The sequence below is a fragment of the Myodes glareolus genome, chromosome 7, assembly GCF_982192425.1.
Source record: "Myodes glareolus chromosome 7, mMyoGla1.1, whole genome shotgun sequence".
Lineage (NCBI taxonomy): Eukaryota > Metazoa > Chordata > Mammalia > Rodentia > Cricetidae > Myodes > Myodes glareolus.
In genome coordinates, this window is record NC_142032.1 from 34,318,078 (window position 1) to 34,337,798 (window position 19,721).

The 19,721-nt window shown below is 36.7% G+C and overlaps 1 protein-coding gene across 10 annotated transcripts in view; it reads left to right on the forward strand.

Moving 5' to 3' along the window:
- The window catches only part of Rfx3 (regulatory factor X3), a 243,934-nt gene that overhangs the window by 155,620 nt on the left and 68,593 nt on the right, over positions 1-19,721 (forward strand). For 9 of the 10 annotated variants that reach the window (XM_087908011.1, XM_087908013.1, XM_087908014.1 and 6 more), the window contains one exon: positions 12,211-12,285. The exons of the other annotated variant lie outside the window; for it this stretch is intronic. In XM_087908011.1, coding sequence (XP_087764137.1) covers positions 12,211-12,285 — 75 coding nt within the window. The remainder of the gene's footprint in view (positions 1-12,210; positions 12,286-19,721) is intronic. 10 annotated transcript variants of the gene reach the window in all.

The following is a 19,721-nucleotide window of genomic DNA, read 5'->3' on the forward strand; positions in this document are numbered from 1 at the left end:
TCTTCCTTGATTAGACTTTTGGAAGTTTTGAAAATGAAATGAGGTCTAAATTTAATTACAGACTTAAAACTATTTGTACCCTTAATTTTGCCTTGACAGTGAATGTTATGTGTTTGTATTCATGTATCTGAGTTTGAATTATCCTCTTACTCCATATTTGTATCATTTCACAGAAATATGTGTATGTGTGTGTTCTGGAATTAAGGTAGGGTCACATGCAGAAGACTGTGCACTATCTCTGAACAATCCTACAAGTTTCTCTCCATGAACCTCTAATTATTAGCTGCTCTCGTCAACCGTGAATTGAATGACCTGCTGCGTGTTTCCTTAGAATGTCAGTGGAACTGGCTCTGCCACTGAAAGCTTGTCCTTTAAGACTAGAGTTAAAATCTAAAACTAACACCTCAGGTTTTTTTTTAAAGTATTTTTGGTTAGTTTTATCCCCTCATATCATTTTAAAATTAGAATGTTAATTTTTTAAAATTTTTATTTGATTAATTTTTGAGTCACCAAAATCCTGGTTGTCTTCTAGTAATTTTGCTAATGTAAGTTCAAAGTTGCCTTAGAAAGGCACAAAAATCAAATAATACTTAAACTTCAAAGTCTGTCTTTAAATAGAGCACTTGCCCATTTATGCTGCTTCGGTAATAGTGACACTCTGATTCTGGCAAAGGGGAAAAACAACCTTTGACTGCATTTTAGTGATGCAGCCCTCAAATGTGAGTATGTACTCTAGGAAGCATCCCTGAACCCTGTTCCCAGAGTTCTGACTTAGAGACTGTTGGCAAAGGGCCCAGAATTTGCAGTCCTAACAAATTATAGTAATCACTGCTATTGCAGGGATTATATAGCCTATATACAATAGGGAAGATGTTCTTACCACTGAGAATAAAGCTTGAGCTTTAATTCTATCACTTAATGCTAACTCAGCAGAGTCCTACAGGGTAATTCTAGCCCCTGGCTTCTCTGGTGGACATATCATCATAAACTGATTATATATATATCATCCTCATAGAAGGTGAAGCTGTAAGTTCACAGAGTAATCACGCCTAACAAAGCTAGTGCTTTGGTTCCAGTCTACCATCTAAATTTAAACACCAACTGTTGTCAGAACACATCTGATTTATATACATTTCTGATCCAAATATTTTCTTCTTTTTCTCCTAAATACTTTCAGAAGTGCTTCAGGTAATAATAATAAAATAATATCACCTTTCAGGTCAAACATGTGTCTTAGTTAGGGTTTTTATTGCTATAAAGAGACATCATGACATGGTAACTCTCACACAGAAAAAATTTTAATTGCGGCTAACTTACAGTTCAGAAATTTAGTTCATCATGGGGGGTGGCATGCAAGCCGATGTGGTTCTGGAATGAGCTGAGAGTTCTACATCTTGATCTCCAGGGAGCAGAAGTGTACTGACACACTGGGCATTGCTTGAGCATATATGAGACCTCAGAGCCAGCCTCTAGTGACACACTTCCTCCAAAATAGCCACACCTACTCAACAAGACCATAGCTCCTAACAGTGCCACTTATGGGCCAGACATTTAAACACATGGGTCTATGGGGACCATACCTATTCCAACCACCAAACATGTGTTCATAAATTTTTACAAATTCTCTAAAGTCATTTAAAACTATCAATGAATAGAATTCGAAGATTTTATGTGTTACACTGTTTGTAAACCCTAAAATCTCTTTGTTCTAAATGCTTAGCTGTAGTGGTCATTTTTTCACCCTTGATTGTTTCTGAACCAAGATGTAAAGTGAAACTGTGTGGATGTGTTCTGGACAATTTCAGACTGATTTTTGTTTGTTTGTTTGTTTTAAGAGTTAAATCAACAGCCTATTTTGATCTCTCTCAGTTAGGCTTTCTTTTAATATCTTATCAGTATTGAGTATTGATTATCATTTTCCCTGGTTTTAAAAGCAATACTATAGTCAGCACTGCAGTTTCCTGGGTTGAAGGTAGGTAGTCCTTTGTGCATTTCTTGGGCCTCTTGAAGGAGAAAAAAAAAAAGACTCAGCATAGATATTTAGAAAATACTCAATCATTTGACCTAAACTGATGATGATTTAACTACTTCTTGCAAGGCATTTAAAACTTTTCAGTTTCTGTGAGACATGCCTTTACATTGATACCTAGGACTTGTGTTCATGAGTGTATATCAGTATGCCCTCATATATGACTGTCTTTGTGCCAGTGTGGACACGCATGTGACTGAAATCAAAGCTCCTATATCATGTACAGAGCCGTGCTTGTTTTCTTCTCCATTTACTCTCTTTAAACACATAGCCACCCTGTTGGGCATCCTCTACTTAGTGCTGTGGCTTTCCTGGCAGACATTCCATGGTGCTGACACCTCCAGTTTCTGATTGTCCATGGTACCTTAAACTCTGCTTTTACATCTTTACCAAGTGTTCTCTTCGGGCCTCTCTAAAGGGAGTCTGACCCTGCCATACATTTTGTAATCAGTAGATATTTGGAACAATGGTACAAGACTTGTTGGCTCCCTCATCCTTACATCTTTCATGCCAGGAAAACCACTACCGTGTAGAAGATACTACTGCGTTCTGCTGCTGACTCTGGTGGGAACCTAGCTGTATCAGCCTCTGTGTGTTGACCCTAAGGGAGCACTTTCTATGGTCAGGAAGCCCCTTCAGTGTCTTTCTGAGTTTAGTCCTGATCTTATCAAATGCATTTGCATTTTCACAAGTTCTAGCCTTTGATCGGTGGGTCTTATCCTCAGGTTACCTTTGCTATTGCCCCAGAGCATGGTGGCTAGTTTCTTTTCATCATTACAGCTTCTTTGTTTTATTGCATGCCTTGGCTGCGATTTTAAACCAGCTTGAGTTCTTCTTGACAAGCTGCACTTTTAAAAAAGACCTCTCTGCCCTCTTGTAGCTTTAGTTTTTGAGATTTATTTTTTTTCTACTTCTGATTATGTGTATGTAGGTGGTTTGTGTGTGGGTGTGTATGCACATGAGTTCAGGCTCCCACAGAGGCCAGAGAAATCAGATCCTCCTGGAGCTAGACTTAGATTTAAAGCTTCCTGCTGTGGGCTCTAAGAACTGAAGTCAGATCATCTGCAATAGCAGAATGTACTCTTGAATTCTAAGCCATCTCTCTAGCCCTGTATGGCTTTTTCACTGTCAGTAGAGGTTAAGTATGCTGAATAATTACCATGCCTTGAACTGAATTCTATCCTACCTTAAAATTTCTTACCCAAAACACATTAACCTTTCATTTTAAAATTATCGTTGCTTAAGGTTTCTGTATTAAAGAAAAATACAGTCAGATTCTTTTTTAGCATATAACCTGAATGGTTTCTAGTCTCATTCCCAATACAGTCCTTCCAACCCTCTGAAATCTCATGATTCAGGAATCTCCTATTCCCGTTTCTCTCAAGTATCCTTTTTTAAAAAAATTTGCTTAATTTTATGTGCATTGGTGTTTTGCCTGCATGTATGTCTATGTGAGGGTGTCGAATTCCCTGGCCCTGGAGTTATAGACAGTTGTAAGCTGCCATGTGGTGCTGGGGATTAAGCCAGGGTCCTCTAGAAGAGCAGCCCGTGCTCTTAATTCCTGAGTCAGCTCCAGCCCACCTTTCTATCTCAAGCATTCTTATCCTCCAGCTGCCATCAAACAGCACATTACTCTTTACTTGCAGCATTCGGAAGCTTAAAAGGCAGCTCGGGGAAGGAAGGCTTCGTTTTGACTCAGTCCATCATGCCAGGGCAGTGATAATGGCAGGAACTTGAGGTAGCTGATCATATTGCACCCAGAGTCAGGAAGCAAATGGAGATGCACACTCACTCCGCGTCCACCTTCTCTTTTCATTCAATCCATTACCTCAACCCATGAGGTGCTCCTTATGGTTACAGAGTCTTCCAACCTCCAATGTGGTCTAGATGATCCTTCAAAGGCATGCCCAGAGCCTAGCCTGATCTAGATAAGTCCCTATAGGCATGCCAAGGGGCTAACCTGGTTGAGATCATCCCCTATAGACATACCTAGAGGCTTGTCTTCTAGTTGGTCTTTAGATCCTGTCAAGTTGATAATCAACATAAATTCACAAATATAAAGAAAAATACTTTGAATTTAGAGTAATAAGTTCTTGAATTCCAATCAAATTTAGTGCCCACACAATCTCAAGACAGTCCCTCAGTTCCTGAGAGCATTAGTTTTCTTATAAGCAAATAAACATATTCCATGGAAGCATGCCTATCTAATATGAAGATATGCCTATCCTATTTTTTGAGATGGTTGTAAAAATCAAATGAAAGAAAAGGCTGAAAAATACATCTGAGAGTAAAGAGGATATGCCTTGACTTGTAGAGAAAATAATAATAAATGGGATGATATAATTGTTCAGTTGTTCATGAACATGTTACCCCATTTACTTGGATGTAAATGAATGTGTATATAATCACATGTCAGAGGAATCCTTTTTTCTATCCTGTGTGAATTATCTAAAACACTTACCATCTCTTATTGTTGTTGTTAAGTGGACACTTACTTTCTTGGCATTATGGTTGCTCTAAAATAAGCACTGTGTTCTAGTCTCTCAGTTACTTATACCAGAAGCATTTGAGTAGATTTTCCTGAATATTTTTTAGAGTCATTTATTTGACTTTATATATAGTATTTTGCTTGCATATAGTCTATGTACCATGTATGTCCATGGTTCCCATTGGTGTCAGAAGAGGGCATCAGATCCCTGGGAAATAGAGTTATGGATTATCCTGAGCTGTCTGGTTTGAGTGCTGGGAACTGAATTCAAATCTGAAAGAGCAGGTTATGCTCCTAACTACTAGGCCAGCTCTCCAGCTCCATTTTGCTGAAGATTTGTAGAAGAAACTGAAGACTTTTAATGTTGTCTAAAACATAGTTGTGGGTCTTCTTTTCCTTGGAGGTCGTTGGCTACCTGTTGGCTACCATCTTACAAGGGCAAAGGGAGCAGAAGCAGTGAGTAAGGTGGAAAAAACTTCCGGGAGTCAGCTCATTTATTGTTCCAGGGGTGAGGTATGTAAAGGTTCTTAGGGATATAAGCAAAAAGGGCTGATTGGTCATGCTACAGCACCTAATTGTCATACAGGCAAGAGGAAAAATCAGAACTTATGTGCTGAGTCATATAGCTTTTGCAGGGTGCTCTGTGCAGGCTCATCTTCCACATAAGGTTAGGCATCGGAGCTTAGAAACACTCTCCAAATAAGGTCAGTGAGTGGAGAAGAGGAAGCCCTGCTTAGAAAGGGAGTCCTCCATATTGTTCCACACTCAGAGAGCTATCCAGACATGGTGAACAGCAACCTTAATAGCAGGGTTCTCCAATAACAGTCACAATCGCTTTGTAGCACCCTATTCTGTCTATCCATTCATTCTGCAAATGAGTATTTGCCTCCAGTCTTCTCAGGGGTTTTTAATCTCCTCTAACCTTAACCACTGAGTAGGGAGAGCACTTAAGTATGGTAGCAGCTCAGCAAAATAAGACGCCATCCCATTAGAGACATTCTTCTTCATTAGAGGGCAGTGAGCGTGAGAATTACAGCAGAGAACAGTACCAGTGGAACTTTTACTTCCATTTCATTGACACTATGCACTATTTTAGAGAATGAATTATCAATCTCTTTTTGAGTATGAACATAGAATAAAAATGCAGTTTTTTTCTTAATATCCAAGCATCATTGGCCCCTCTTCTCTCAGGTCTTCTTTCAGTCAAGACCTAGATGGGACTTTTCTCTGAAGTTCCTTTTGGGATATTGATTTATTGTTTTGTTGTTGGAAGTGACATAGCATGGCTCTGCATGTTTGGAAACTGCCACCTTATTTAGAACTCCAGGAAGGCAGTGTAGTTTTGATGCTGAAAATGTTTTAAGCCTGAGTTTTGAGCTGCATCTTTGTTAGTTCTCTCTTTCTCATGAGATAATACTGTGCTCTCCTCAAGTTCTCCCTTAAGGTGTTAGTGAATCTTTGTAGGAGCAATGCTGAATTTATTATTATTTCTCATGAATGGAAAATACTGTATCTCCCTATTTCTTCTAATTGTCAAATGTCAATTCCTGAGGAATCACAGGATATTCATTTATTGCTCTAGTCTACTACATTTGGACATTGAATATATTTTTAAATGTGTTTTCCATCTTACAAAATTCATACACTTTTTTTTCTTGAACTAAAATAAGCACATATAATTATACTTATTGCCACATGGTCTTTTTTTCTTATTTTATATTCCAACCACAGTTCTCTCTTCTGCACCCTTTTGCCCCCTCTTCAGCCCCACCCCCTATCCACTCCTTCCAATGGGTAAGGACTCCCATGGGGAATCAACAAAGTGTGGCACATTAAGTTGGGGTAGGACCAAGTGCCTCCCCCCTGCATTAAGGCTGAGCATGGCATTCAACCATAGGGAATAGGCTCTAACATGCTAGATCTTGGTCCCACTGCCAGAGATTCCATAGAAGGTCCAAGCTTCACCACTGTCTCCCACATATAGAGGACCTAGTTTGACTCCATGGAAACTCCACGTCTTTCGATCTAGAGTTCATGAGTTTCCACAAACTTGTTTCAGCTCTCTCTATATTTCTCCATCATGGTCTTACCTCCCTTGCGCATATAGTCCCTTCTCCCTCTCAAAGAGGGGTTCCCGGAGCTCAACCTGGTGCTTGATTGTGGATCTCTCCATTTGGTTTCATCACTTACTGGCTGAAGGCTCTAAGATGATAGGTAAGGTATCCACCGATCTGATTGCAGGGGGAGGTCATGCTGTCCACTATTGCTAGGAGTCTTAGCTGGGGTCATTCTTGTGGATTTGTGGGAATTTCCCTACCAGGTTTCTCCATAACACCATAGTGGCTCTCTCTACCAAGACTTCTCTTTCATTGTTTTTCCTCTCCATCCTTCTTCTCCCTACCATCCTGTTCTCACCCCCATCCACCTCTCCAGGCCACCACATAGTTATTTCTACTGATTCATGACTGTATAAGTCAAATTCTTGTTGCTGTGACAAACACTTGAAAGAAAAGGAGATAGAGAACAAGGGGAAATTTATTATAACTTAGAGTTTGAGCCTGTGGTCCCCTGGTCCTGTGATGCCAGAAGCTTATGGCTGAGGAAATTACCTCTTGATGGCCAGGAAGCAGAAAGAATAGGCAATCAAAACCACTTAACACCTTAGAGAGTGAACACTTTCCTTCTTTCTTTACATTTTATTCCTTCACATTTCCACTTTTCACAATAAGTCCAGTAGCTGACAACCAAGAAATCAGCACATGAGCCTTTGGAGACATTTTATAATCAGATTATTACATTCTGTCCCTGTTCCCCAAAAGCTCACGGCTGCCTCATAATGTGAAATGCATTTACTCTATCCACAGAAGTCTCCAAAGTCAATAGTTCTAAGATTGCTCAAAAGTCCAAGTTTAATGGCTCTGAGGCTAAAGGCAAACTCTTTGCTCTGACCGAACTCTGAAGTTAAAAACTGTACTGCTTTCTGCATGCAGTTGTACAAATGAGAGCACAGACAATAGGAATATGTAACATGAGGCCCGGCTGGCTTGTTGGGGTTTCTGTCCCGCCCAGTACCCCACAGCTGGCAAGCCCAAAAAGAATCACACACAGGACTCCATAAGGTTATAAACTGATTGGCCCATTAGGTCAGGCTACTTATTAGTTCTTATAACATATGTTACCCCATTATCCTTATCTACATTAGCCACATGGGCTCAGTACCTTTCTCAGTGTGACAGCTTACATGTTGCCTCTTCGGTGGTCTGTACAGGGATGGCAGAGGAACCTCCCTGCTTCCCAGAATTCTCCTGTTCTCATTGCATCATCTCTACTTCCTGTCTGGCTTTCCTGCCTATACTGCCTGCCTAGCCAATCAGCGTTTTATTAAAATATGATTGACAGAATACAGACAATTCTCCCACACCAGTGATAGGACCAGAACAGATCTGAAACCCAGCATGGCAAGTATCAAGTCCTGTAGCTCCCATATCCATCATCTTCGGCATCTGTATGGTGATGTAAGCTCGAAAGCATTCAAGTAATCTTGACCCTACAACCTTGCTCCTTGCCATCCTCACCGTTTTGTTTTTGTGTTTTTCTTATGTTTTGTTTTGAAATTAGCTGTACTCATTGGCTGGAAGCTTTCTTCTGTAGATGTTCCATGTTCCTAGAATAGCGTGCTCTCAGGGGTCTCTATTTCATCTTCTCCATCATTGCTTCACATCATTTGTCCCCTCGAGAGCTGCCTGTAGTGATTCTGACCCTGCTACACATTTGTCTGACTTTCCAGGTCCTGTTGAAATTTGGTTAGAATCCTCGATGCCTGCAAAGTTAGCCTCATGTGGGAGCATCAGGGTCTGATACCAGCCTGGGTCTTTTGTACTGTGGCTACAGTAGCTTCAGAATGCCCAGAGGACTGAATAAAAACCAAACTTCTTTCTAGGAAGTCCTGTACAGCAAGGGCACTGGAGTTGTCTCCTCAGACCTTTCAATGAGTTGAAACATTCCTACTCTTGAGCCTTAGAATGGGTGGGGTCTGGCCAATTCCTTAGATGAGCTTGTGTATCCTATTTTCCAAATAAAAATACATAGCTTCTTTTAATTAGTTTTTGTGTTTTAATTTTGTTGTTGTCATTATTGTTGTTTAATGCTGTTGATGGTGGTGATATGGGTGTGTATGTATGTGTGTGGGTTTGTGTTGGTTCGTATGTATGGTATATACACACATGTGTTTTCAAATGTGAGTGCCTCTCATTCCCACAGAAGCCAGAGAATGCCACTGGGTGTCCTGCTCGATCATTCTCTTGCCTCATTCCTTAGAAACAGTTTCTTATTGATGAACGTACAGTGAGCCTGGCAGCAGCAAACCCAAGAATCCCTCTAATCTCCATGCATGACAGCTCTGGAGTGACGGGCAGGTGTGCAGCCTTGCCTGCCTTTCTATGTGAGTGTTGGCATTTGATCGTGTGTGGGAGAGTGTGTTTGAACAATCTTCCTTATAGTGAACAGGAAAGAAAAATTGTCTGTGTTAGTGGAAGCTTTCTCAATTCTCCTCTTTTATCCTATCTGGACTCTCAAACTATGGAATACCTGTTACATTTCAAGTTTGTCTCCCCCTTAGTTATTCCTCTGTTAACAGCCTCATAGAAGCCCTAGAGGTGCTTCTCAGTACAGTCAAAGTTAATAGTGAAGGTTCTGTCAAGCAACCGTTCAGTTTTCTATCCTGGAAATAAATAAACCAGTATAGCTTTTGAAAAGTGCTCCAGGCTTCGAATGGCTCCTTTTCCTAATCAAGGGAAAACCCATTTAAGTGCTCAATGGAGTCGTGTACTTTGTGAATTCCATGTTTGATGAAGAAGGCAAGTCACACCTGTATGTGCGTAAATCCCCCAACCCTGATCCTCCAGGTACCTCAGTCTAAATACAATATTTCATAAAACCTCTCTTTTCACACCAATTGAGTCAATCACAATAAAACTAACGGGGGTGGGGGGGGGCTATCTATGCTGGTGTTTTCTGTTGGAGACCAGTTTCTCTAGTTGTGAGCCTTGTGAACCAGTCTTAACTGCTAGCTCAGATAGGTTCGGTTCTCTAACTGTACCCTGCCCTTTTCTTTTTATGTCACAATATAAAGAAAATGTTCAGTTTTCCTGTCATGATGTTAGAAATCAGGAATATGAATGTAGCTTTCCATGTTAGTCAAGCTTAATGTTTCTGCTCAGTTCATTAACATTTGAAAGGTATGACTAGCCCACGACTAACAAAACCCAGTATTCTAATCACAACCCACTTCCTGCCTTGATCTGAAACTGCCTTTCAGTCATAGATTTTCCCTCAAAATATTAATGACCTTTTTTGGTTTCACTCATAGGAGTGTGTGTGTGTGTGTGTGTGTGTGTGTGTGTGTGTGTGTGTGAATGTTTGTGTGTGCGTGTGTGTGTGCGTGCGTGCGTGTGTGTGCATGTGCGTGTGTGTGCATGTGAGTGTGTGTGTGAGTGTGTGTGTGAATGTGTGTGTGCGTGTGTGTGAGCGTGTGCGTGTGCATGTGTGTGTGTGCGTGTGTGTGTGTGTTTGTGTGTGAGTGTGTGTGTGCTACCTTCATTTTTCTTTCTCTAATATGAGCACACCCTATGCTGTTTTGCTCCCAAACTTACTTCAGCTCTTGCTTCCTCCAATGTTTCCCAAAGTTTTTCACTAGAGAATATGTAACTTTTAATATGAATTTTAAATTCAGGGAAAATTAAACAATGAAAAAAATTGTACAGGTTTATAACTCTACTTAAAAACAGTCTGCCTGAATACAGGGTTCACAGCTTTCATCATGTTCTCAGAAGTTGTATTCTGAAGGACCAGTACCACCTAGACAGCCAGTCTGTCTGTCCTGATGGATACATTTGGACCTATGTTTCCCCTTGCTATCTCGCCTCCTGTCCAACAGAGTTCCTTGCTAACTGACTTGAGAGGACCCTGTATAGCTGTGTAGAAGGGCTGGGAGCAGCCTTCAACCTACACAGAAAATCAGACAAAACCAGAAAATAGTCAGAGAGGAATGGCTCATTTCCCAATAACCTGACCTTGTAGGGCATCCACTGGAAATCAGGTACCGCCATTGTAGCCATGTCAGTAACACAAATAGTTCCCCAAGGAAACCCATTGCTGACTGATCTGCCTAAAACTGCTGCCTCACAAACCCCTTGAAAGAATTTGTTCCTAAGTGTGATTCAGCTGTTAGAATTCTGGTAATTTTTACCTTTCAATTAATCCTATACAATTAAAAGTTATGGATCATTTTACATTTGTTAATTAAAATGCAGTTTAACCTCAAAATTTCTACCCTCAAACTTTAAAGAAATTGTGGGCATTTTGGCAAAGTACAATTTTGAGCAAATCCTTCTGAGAAGTTCTTGTTACATGAGTGTTTTCAGCTGTCTTGTGCTGTCTTTCCCTTTGAAAACAAGAAAACTTACTGATCCCTTTTATGAGATATAATACTAAGCCGCTTTAGTTAAGCATTTTGGCAAAAAAATATTTACTCCTTACATTTGCATTGTATATTCTAAAATGTAATCATTTTTAACATACACAGGATCACCTTTTTTTCTTTATTTTCGAGTTTAATATTAACTCTGTTAGCATCTCAGCTGATGGAGAAAATGGAAAAAAAAGCCACTTTGCCTAGTTTTATGATCTCAAAACCAGCTAACTATAGAATAAATTGTTGCACATTTTTATGAATTGATAAGTGCTTACACTGAATTGTTGATGCATTCATAGTGTTAAAAATAATGAAATTCATCTTCTCAAATTGCATAATGATATTTTTAATTAGCCAATATTAGCATCACTCAGTTCTCAAACGCACGCTGTTTAGGCTCTGGTTCAGTAGGATGTGCAGTAGCTCCCGGCACTGAAGGACAGCTGTCTTACATGCAAGGTCAGGTTTGTTCCTGGACACTGTTGCTTAAGAAGACTTTTATGATTGCCCTTGGTGTGCTGGGATTACATCGAATGTAACTGATTCTGTTCTTGGCCATTTTTTGTTTGCTCTGAGTTATTTTCTCCTCTACTTTTTTTTCTGCTGTTAATTCTAATATTTCTGCTTTATCATCATATCCTAAAATATAATGTAGAGACCATCGTCACATCTGGATGCTCCCCTGACTGACCTTTCCCTTCCCAATTTTAATGCAAGAGTGGAAGAGGGGTGTGTAGATTTACTAGCTTTTAGGTGTAATGAAGGGTTTTGTAACCTACATTAAAATACTAATGCGTATTAAACTCAGATTCTGTTTTGTGATTTTTATTTTGTGACAGAATGGAACAAGTATTAAATATGCATTAGGACTGAGGCTGTATAAAAAGGGACCAATGTCCCACATCTTGAACTATGCAAGTAAAAATAATTTTTTATAACTAGAACAATCTACCAGGGTTCTTGATCCTTGGATCTCCAAACTGAATATAAATTACAAAGTGTTCAGAAAGGTTTATTATTATAATTGAGCTTATTATTAATGTGCATATTATATTTCATTCTCTAGGGATGGGAAAGCTGGGGAAAACACATTTAGTAATAGCTATTCATTAGCCATCATTGAAGAATGAATTAGACTTTAAGAATCGATCAAAAATTCTCTGGTCAGCCTTTTATTACTGTCTTGTCTTGAGCCCTTTTCTTAATGACATCTATTATCAGATTGAAATGGCGATTGAGACGCTGCAAAAGTCTGACGGTCTGTCCACTCACAGAAGCTCTCTTCTCAACAGCCATGTAAGTTGCCTCTTCGTGTACACTAATCTCTTGCTTGTTCCGCATGTGTTGCTTGCCTCTAAGTGCTTGTTTTATTTATTTACTTATTTATTTTGCTTCTTAACCTTCCTTTCTCAAGCTTCTTCAGACTCTAACCATTTACTGCCCATTTTAAGCAGTGGGATCTCCCAAAACAGAACCTCAGTTTACTGCTTTACTGGGTGTTTGTATTTTTGTTTATATAAATAAAATTGAAAATTGACAAGAAGCCACCATGTATTTCTAAAATGTAATTAATAATGGTTTTAGAAATTTAAAGATTTTTAGTTACGTATTTATTTCCTCTGAAGTAAAACTCTGTAATACACATCTTTATGTCTGAGACATAGAAGCAACCGTGTCCACCGTATAATTGGTGTGAGTCTTTAAGTGAAGACATAGTCACTAACACCAAAAGCAGTGAGAAACTATTTAAAATGTATTTTCTGGTAAGACTGTAAGGTAGGCAGATCACAGGCATGGATGAACTCGAGCCCTAAACAATGAAGAGAAATGAGAATGGGCCAAAAGTGAAGTTGTGTGTAAGCTGTAAGTTGCTAGTACCTGAGGCAAGCAGAGTGGCCTCATTACCTTGGAGCTGTCACTGTCACCAGGTACAGCATCACCCTAACACTGGTAAGTGGTGTGAAATAAACCTTCGCATTGTCTGTTCAGAGTTGAGCAAATGAAATGATTGTTACAGTTATTTTTAGAAGGTGATTTCTTGAATGTATGGGGGATGTCCGTAGATCGATGACCTAAGTCTGTTTAGGTAGATGTGCTAAATTAGTGACATTTGTGTCACAAATAGAAATTTCCTTTAAAACTGTTTTTTTAATTTAGGGATAATTTATTGTGATTTCTTAATTTTTTGTAATATTTTTATATCTAAAAGAAATAAAATTAAGGTCACTGAAATATTATCATTAAATTTCATTAATTTTCAAAAGGGCTATAGTATTTTTAACAATCATACAGTTTATAGAAAATCACTGATTTTTAAAAATGTATTTATGCTTTGAACTATTTAAGATTTGTATTCTGGAATACAGTTCTTTTTGATGTTTTAATGTTTGGTTTTGGAGGAGGTGTTTTGATTTGTTTTTTCAAGAGAGATTTCTTGGCAAACACAAGCATGTTAGCCAATTTGTAGAAGGCCTATAATTTTGGTGAAAATTATAGATAGAAACATTAAAATAAGGATATATATTTTGTCACCTCTTTTTAAAAACAATTTGAACACAATTTTCCACTCTTCGTTCTTAAATAGATCCTGCTTATTGGAATGAGTCTGTGGTTGTGCTAAAGGCTAGTTTACCATATGCTATTAGGATGCATTTGCCAGTTAGGATATTGAAAATAGCAAGTGAAATGCTTATCACTTCCAACCAGACGTATGCAGGCGTATAAATATTTTTAAAATAAATAGAATTTTGTAGTTGCTCTTTTGAAATTTTCAGATTTCTAGATTGACCCTGAAAGTCAATTGTTGTTTCACTTTTGAGATATGAAATATACTATAACATGTTGTTTGAATTTAACTTCAATCACCCAACTTTATTGATTTTTTTCCTGAACAATAATGTATGTTTAAAAATTTTTAATATTTCTCTTTGAAACTTTTGAGATATTTTGGGATGTTTAAAAATAATTTTCTTCAATTAGAACTTGTGAATTAAAATTCATTGTCAATAACTATATGAATGAGCCTGCTCAAACAACACAATTACATAGCCTTCCCTGGTTTTGTGGTTTCATTGTGTACTATAGAAAATCTATATGGTTGAACCTACTAGCTGTGTTTCAATATGTAGGAAGAGTGGACACAAATGTTGCTTGTCTCCTGGCTTTTCTCATTTTTATTACATCTTTGAAGTGGTCAGCCTTGTTTAAAATAAAAGCATGGATAGTTCAGTCTTTAGGAATAGAAATAATTCTAGAGATGGCTTGTGGACAGAAGCAAGCAGGGTCAGTTCTATGGATGCCCATTTGGTTACCTTCTTCTTAAACGCAGGAAATATTTGCATTATCTTTCCCTTAGGAAGGTCACGGTGCTCCTGACTTTTATTGGATTTTCACCAACAGCTGAAGTAAATGAGCAAATACAAAATAATGTATAAAAAGTAAAATATAGAAATACAAATAATAAAGAATAAATAAAATTCTACTTAGTACATATCTTCTGTTGCCCACATTTTAAATGCTAACGAACTGTTACCATTACCCGTCATGAGAATATAATAAAGAATTATTTGAGATTTATAGGATTCTTTCTGGTAGCTGAGGAGTTCACCTGAATTCTCTGAATTGTCAGTTTTTGCAAAAATCAGTCTCATTAGGAAGGAATTAGGAAACATTATCTAGTGTGCATCCATATTCAAACTTCTAAGAATGAATCTTAATAGTAACTTTTGAGCATAAAAGTTACTTTATTTGGTGATACAGTATGGAAATTATTTCCTGATTTATTCATATGCATTTAAATATTAACAGTAATTCAGAAAATATTATTACATACAAATTAAGTAAATAATCTCTTTCTAATAGAATCAAGCTTGTCTCCGTTTACCCTTTGTTTCACACATTTTATGATGAAGCAGTATTTTGTTTTCTATCCATTCTCTGAGTATATCTTTTTTAAAGGAGTTGCTTAAGTTTACTGTTGGCCTGAATGTTTGTATGTGTGCTACATGTATTCCTGGTGCCCAGAGAGGCAAGAGGAGGATACTGTATCCCCTGAAACTGAAGACAGTTCTGATCTGTCATGTGGGTACTGGTAACTGAACACCGGTCCTCTAGGAGAGCAGCCAGCACTCTTAACCACAGTATGTTCCCAGCCCCTTCCAGTGTACTTTTAAGCCTATTTTATGCTGCCAAGCCTTATTCATTAATTTCAATATGCTATTATCATCCAAATTAAAATGCAAGTGAAATTTCTATGTTTGGTACACAATACTATGATCCAGCTACGGCTAAGCTGCTTGCAGTGCTTTAGTCTTGATAACCTGGTGGCATTGTGTCATCAATAGTACCATAGACAGTCAATAAATATTTATTGCCTAGTAAAAGATGTAAAAGAAAAGGACTTTTATGGTTTGTCTTCTGACACAGCCCTAGTGCCTAGAACAGTGCTGGTACATAGTAGTGGATGGATACTAAATATTTGCAGAGCAGATGAATATCAGAAACATTAAAGACAGACCCTATCTTTGATGTTTTAGGGTTCCTCTCACAGTAACATGATTGTCTATTTGAAACTCATACATAGACTGTATTGATTCCTCTTTTTGTCCTCAAAGATTCAATCAGTGCATATGTATTAGTACAGGGTTCTCTCTTATGTCATTCTAACTGAATGAAGAATTTGTGGGTCACTTTATAATTTCCTATGTACATCTATAAGATTAAGAGTAGCTTTTTTTCTTCCTGTCTAATCCTTTAAAAAGTTGTACCCCAAAATGATATGATTCATCTCTTTGTATTTTATAATGTTCTTTGATTTTAGTTTTATATTATTTTATATAATACTTTTATGTGTGTATTTTATTATATATATATATATATATGTCAAGATGCTCTTAATAATCTCATAGACCTGCCTGAGTCCAACTATTATCTAGTTCTTTTAGTTACTGACTCCCGCTTGCTTTATACTCTCAACTGTAAATAATATACATTTTTATTTAGTATTTGTATTATATTCAATTTAGGATATTTTGGATTATAAATTTCCAAATAGAATTATTGTTAATTGTTGCTTTTGTGTAGTGCACTTTTAATTCCACCTAAAGTATATGAAAACCTCTAGGCATTTATTTTTTCAAAATTTTCACAACATAGCAGACAATTGATTCATAATTCTTACAAGATTAAGCTACTGAAACATATTCAGCTTAAAATAAAATCTTGGTTATTAGTCATTCACCCACCACTGGCTTGATGCTATTCTAAATAAAAGTTACTGTAGACTTGTCAAATGCATAGCTTAGGTTCACTGAACTTAAAGTAATTCCTAATTGATAATAACCCATCTGTAAAAGGCCAAATATTACATTTAGATGTTAATAGGGCAGCACATTATTTATTTTTATTTGTCGATTAATGTTTCCCTTTACAAAAAATAGGAACTGTTCATTCTTTATAATATGTTCTGATTAATACAGGTTACATGCAAAGGTTGAAAGATGCAGTTATCTTGCTTTCTACCCTTAGATGAGTATTGTTAGCTCATTATTAGAATAATTTGGTTTTAAAGATAAAACAAAGTTTCTATGATATTTCAAAAGCTGTAAAATTTGTAAATATAGTCACTTTATATAAGATACTTTATTAAAAGAATAAAATAAGAAACAGATAGTTGCTTTCTAAACTACTAAATGTTAAGGCTATTGAATTCTAATGTCCAACTACATTCTGTTAATAGCAAGAAATAGTGTACCTTATAAGAGATACCCATTTCCTTTGGGTAGGTAGCATGTAGGACAAAGCGTAATCTTTTACATTATAGTACAAAAATGTAACTTCTAAGTTCCTCTAATAATAATAAAAAAAATGCTACCTAATCCTATGGTTTAGACATAATATCTGATTTTTGGTTTCATCATGGGTCAGAATCAGAAAATTAAATACTAGTATGTAGTATGTTGATTAAATATACCAGCTGTATCCCCAAGTCTTTTCTGGCATATTCTAGATGGTGTATTGCTTATATATTAAATTTCTTGGGTAATAACCATAGGTGATGTGGTTGTTGACCAGCTTCCCAATGGGACCCCATGTCAGCAGACCAGGCCCCTCTATTTTCAGGGTTTTTGTCTCTGTTGACCTCTTCTCTCCTCGCACATGCTCTCCTTGCTTCTGTGAGGAATAAAGTTTCTCCTTTTGATAAGATGGAGGTAGAAACAAATTTAGCTTTGCTATTGTCAAGTCCTAGTCACTAAGACAGCTCCTCTGGAGCTCACAAACTAACCGCAGCTGTGTGTTGTGAAGTGTACATGTGCGTACCTATTTCTGTGTTCACACTGGTCAAATTCATATTTTCAAAATTAGTTTAAAAATTAAACATTTGCGGGGAATATAAACAGTATAGGTAGAAAACAAGTTTTTAAAACCAGCCAAAGTTTTTACTTGTATGTAAAAGGAATGAGTAGCTATTCTGAAGAAAAGCTCCATTTTCTCTGACGTCTCCAGCTGTGGTGGGGGTGACATCATTGAGGATTCTAAGTGGTTTATGCCACCTTTTCCTATAATTAAAGAGAACGTTTTTGCCATAAAGAAAGATTTATTTTTTACTATATTTAAAAGTTGTTACTATAATTGACCTGATTAACTCTCACACACAATCATTGTTGAACTTGAAACATTTTATGTTGACCTTTGCTTCTTATGCTAGTTTCCACGTTCATTAAACACACCTTTTAAAGTATTTTTATGAAATATTTAGATTTTTTGAAAATCTTTTATGAAATGTTTTATCTCTAAAAGACTATCCTTGATGGTGAGAATTGAGTAAGCTAATGTACCTAGTTATTTTTCACTTCTAATTAGTTAAAAATACTAGCAATATAATGATACTAGTATACAACTATGGTAGAATTAAAATTTTTATTTGTATTGACTTACTGATTTGGATTGATCTGCTCTTATATGCATACTAATATTGTAAAGTTTACATTTTAAAGTTGTTTGCTTCATTTCTGGGGAAAATATCTTTTAAATTTTTCTATGTGAATTTGACACCTGCTCATTAACAAAGAAAGAACATTGAGTCATTTTACACCTTATTCTTACTCATTTTATTATGTCTTTTATAGGGGTACACACACATGTGCACACACACACACACACCTTCACTACTTTTAGCTTAAATATTTTTATGATGTATGTTTGTGAATATGAGAAAAATATTACAGCATGAGCAACTGCTAAAAATATTTCACCTCATACAAAATCCTTCTAATAGCTGGGGATTTTTGTTTTTGTTTTGTTGGGTTTTTTTTTGTATTTCCTTGTTAACCCTTGCTATCAAGGGTCTTTGTTCCTATTTTTAACATGTTAAAAAACCCCATTGAAGACAGTTGTGTCTTGCTCTAACTAGCACCTGTATGAAAGACTGTAGCTCACTTTTATGCCATATGATTCACAATGGCTACTTGAATTCCACTTGAAGTGCTTTCAGATCCTGGTCATTTTTCAGAGGCTCATGGATGAAATAAGAGTCAGGTTTGTATTGCTGTATTTTGTCTTTCTTACTTGTGTTTTATATTTTAAAATTCTTGAAATTGAAAAATAATCTCTAAAGAAGCATGCCAGCCCACTGTAGATTTTGATGTCAGTGACTTAATGCATGTGTGAGTTTATCTCAGATGTTTTATACTAAACAGACATTTATCAAGGATATATTTTGTGTATTACTTTCAATATATAACACTCATATTTGGGTGTCTCTAGAAAGCATTTTACTGATATGAAGTTTAAAAATAAATGCTATGGAAAAAAGTTCTTTATGACCTGTAATGCTTTGCTGTCACTATAAAAAAGAGAGCTAATTTGTGTAATCTTTTTAGTGTTTTATAGTGTTGAATTATTTGTGGCACAGCATTAATATGTGTTTTGTGTGTTCACATAGATATATGTTCCTTAGGGAACTAGAAGACTTCCTGAACAGGACATAATTTTATGTTTAAAAGTATCTTACATGCCTTGTGGTATATTTTCAAAGCCATTAATTATTGCAAGTGTGGTGATATGTTTAACTGTTTAATGGTTATTTAGGCATGTTTGAAATTGAAATGCTCTGGGAAATTCAGCTGTTATAGTTTAAAAATAATCAAAATATTTTGATATTTTCTATAAAAACCTGAAAGTTCTGCTTTTAAGTTTCAGGAAACGTGTTAAATGAGACACATAAACTTTATAGGTAGGATAGAATAATTCTTTGATTTACTTGAATGTCCAGATTATCATCATTTTAGCCTTTGAGTAAATATCCAGAGGACAGGTGGAATCGCATTCATTTTTTAATTACTTTACTTCCATAATTCACACTTATTTACAAGCCTTTGTTCAGTGTTTGTTCTTTACCATTCCATTTATTCATGCCATGGGAGTGGTTAAGAAAAATAATATAAAACATTTGCTGCTTGATTGCCTGTTGGTCTAGAGTATAGGAAGCAGGAATTAGAAACCACAGCCGAGCACTGAGACACTGCAGAACCCTGGGAAACAGCTTACATATGTTTCACTTCTTTTGTAAGTAAGTAAATGAGTAAGTTGAAATTTAATAACAAAAATATATACATGTATGGCAGGTATTTTTCTCATACATTCTAAATTTAAATATTTTTTTCAATAAACAAAGTACAATGTAAAACTGAAATGTAGACTGTAGGTGGAAAAAGCATTGTTTACTGCTTAGC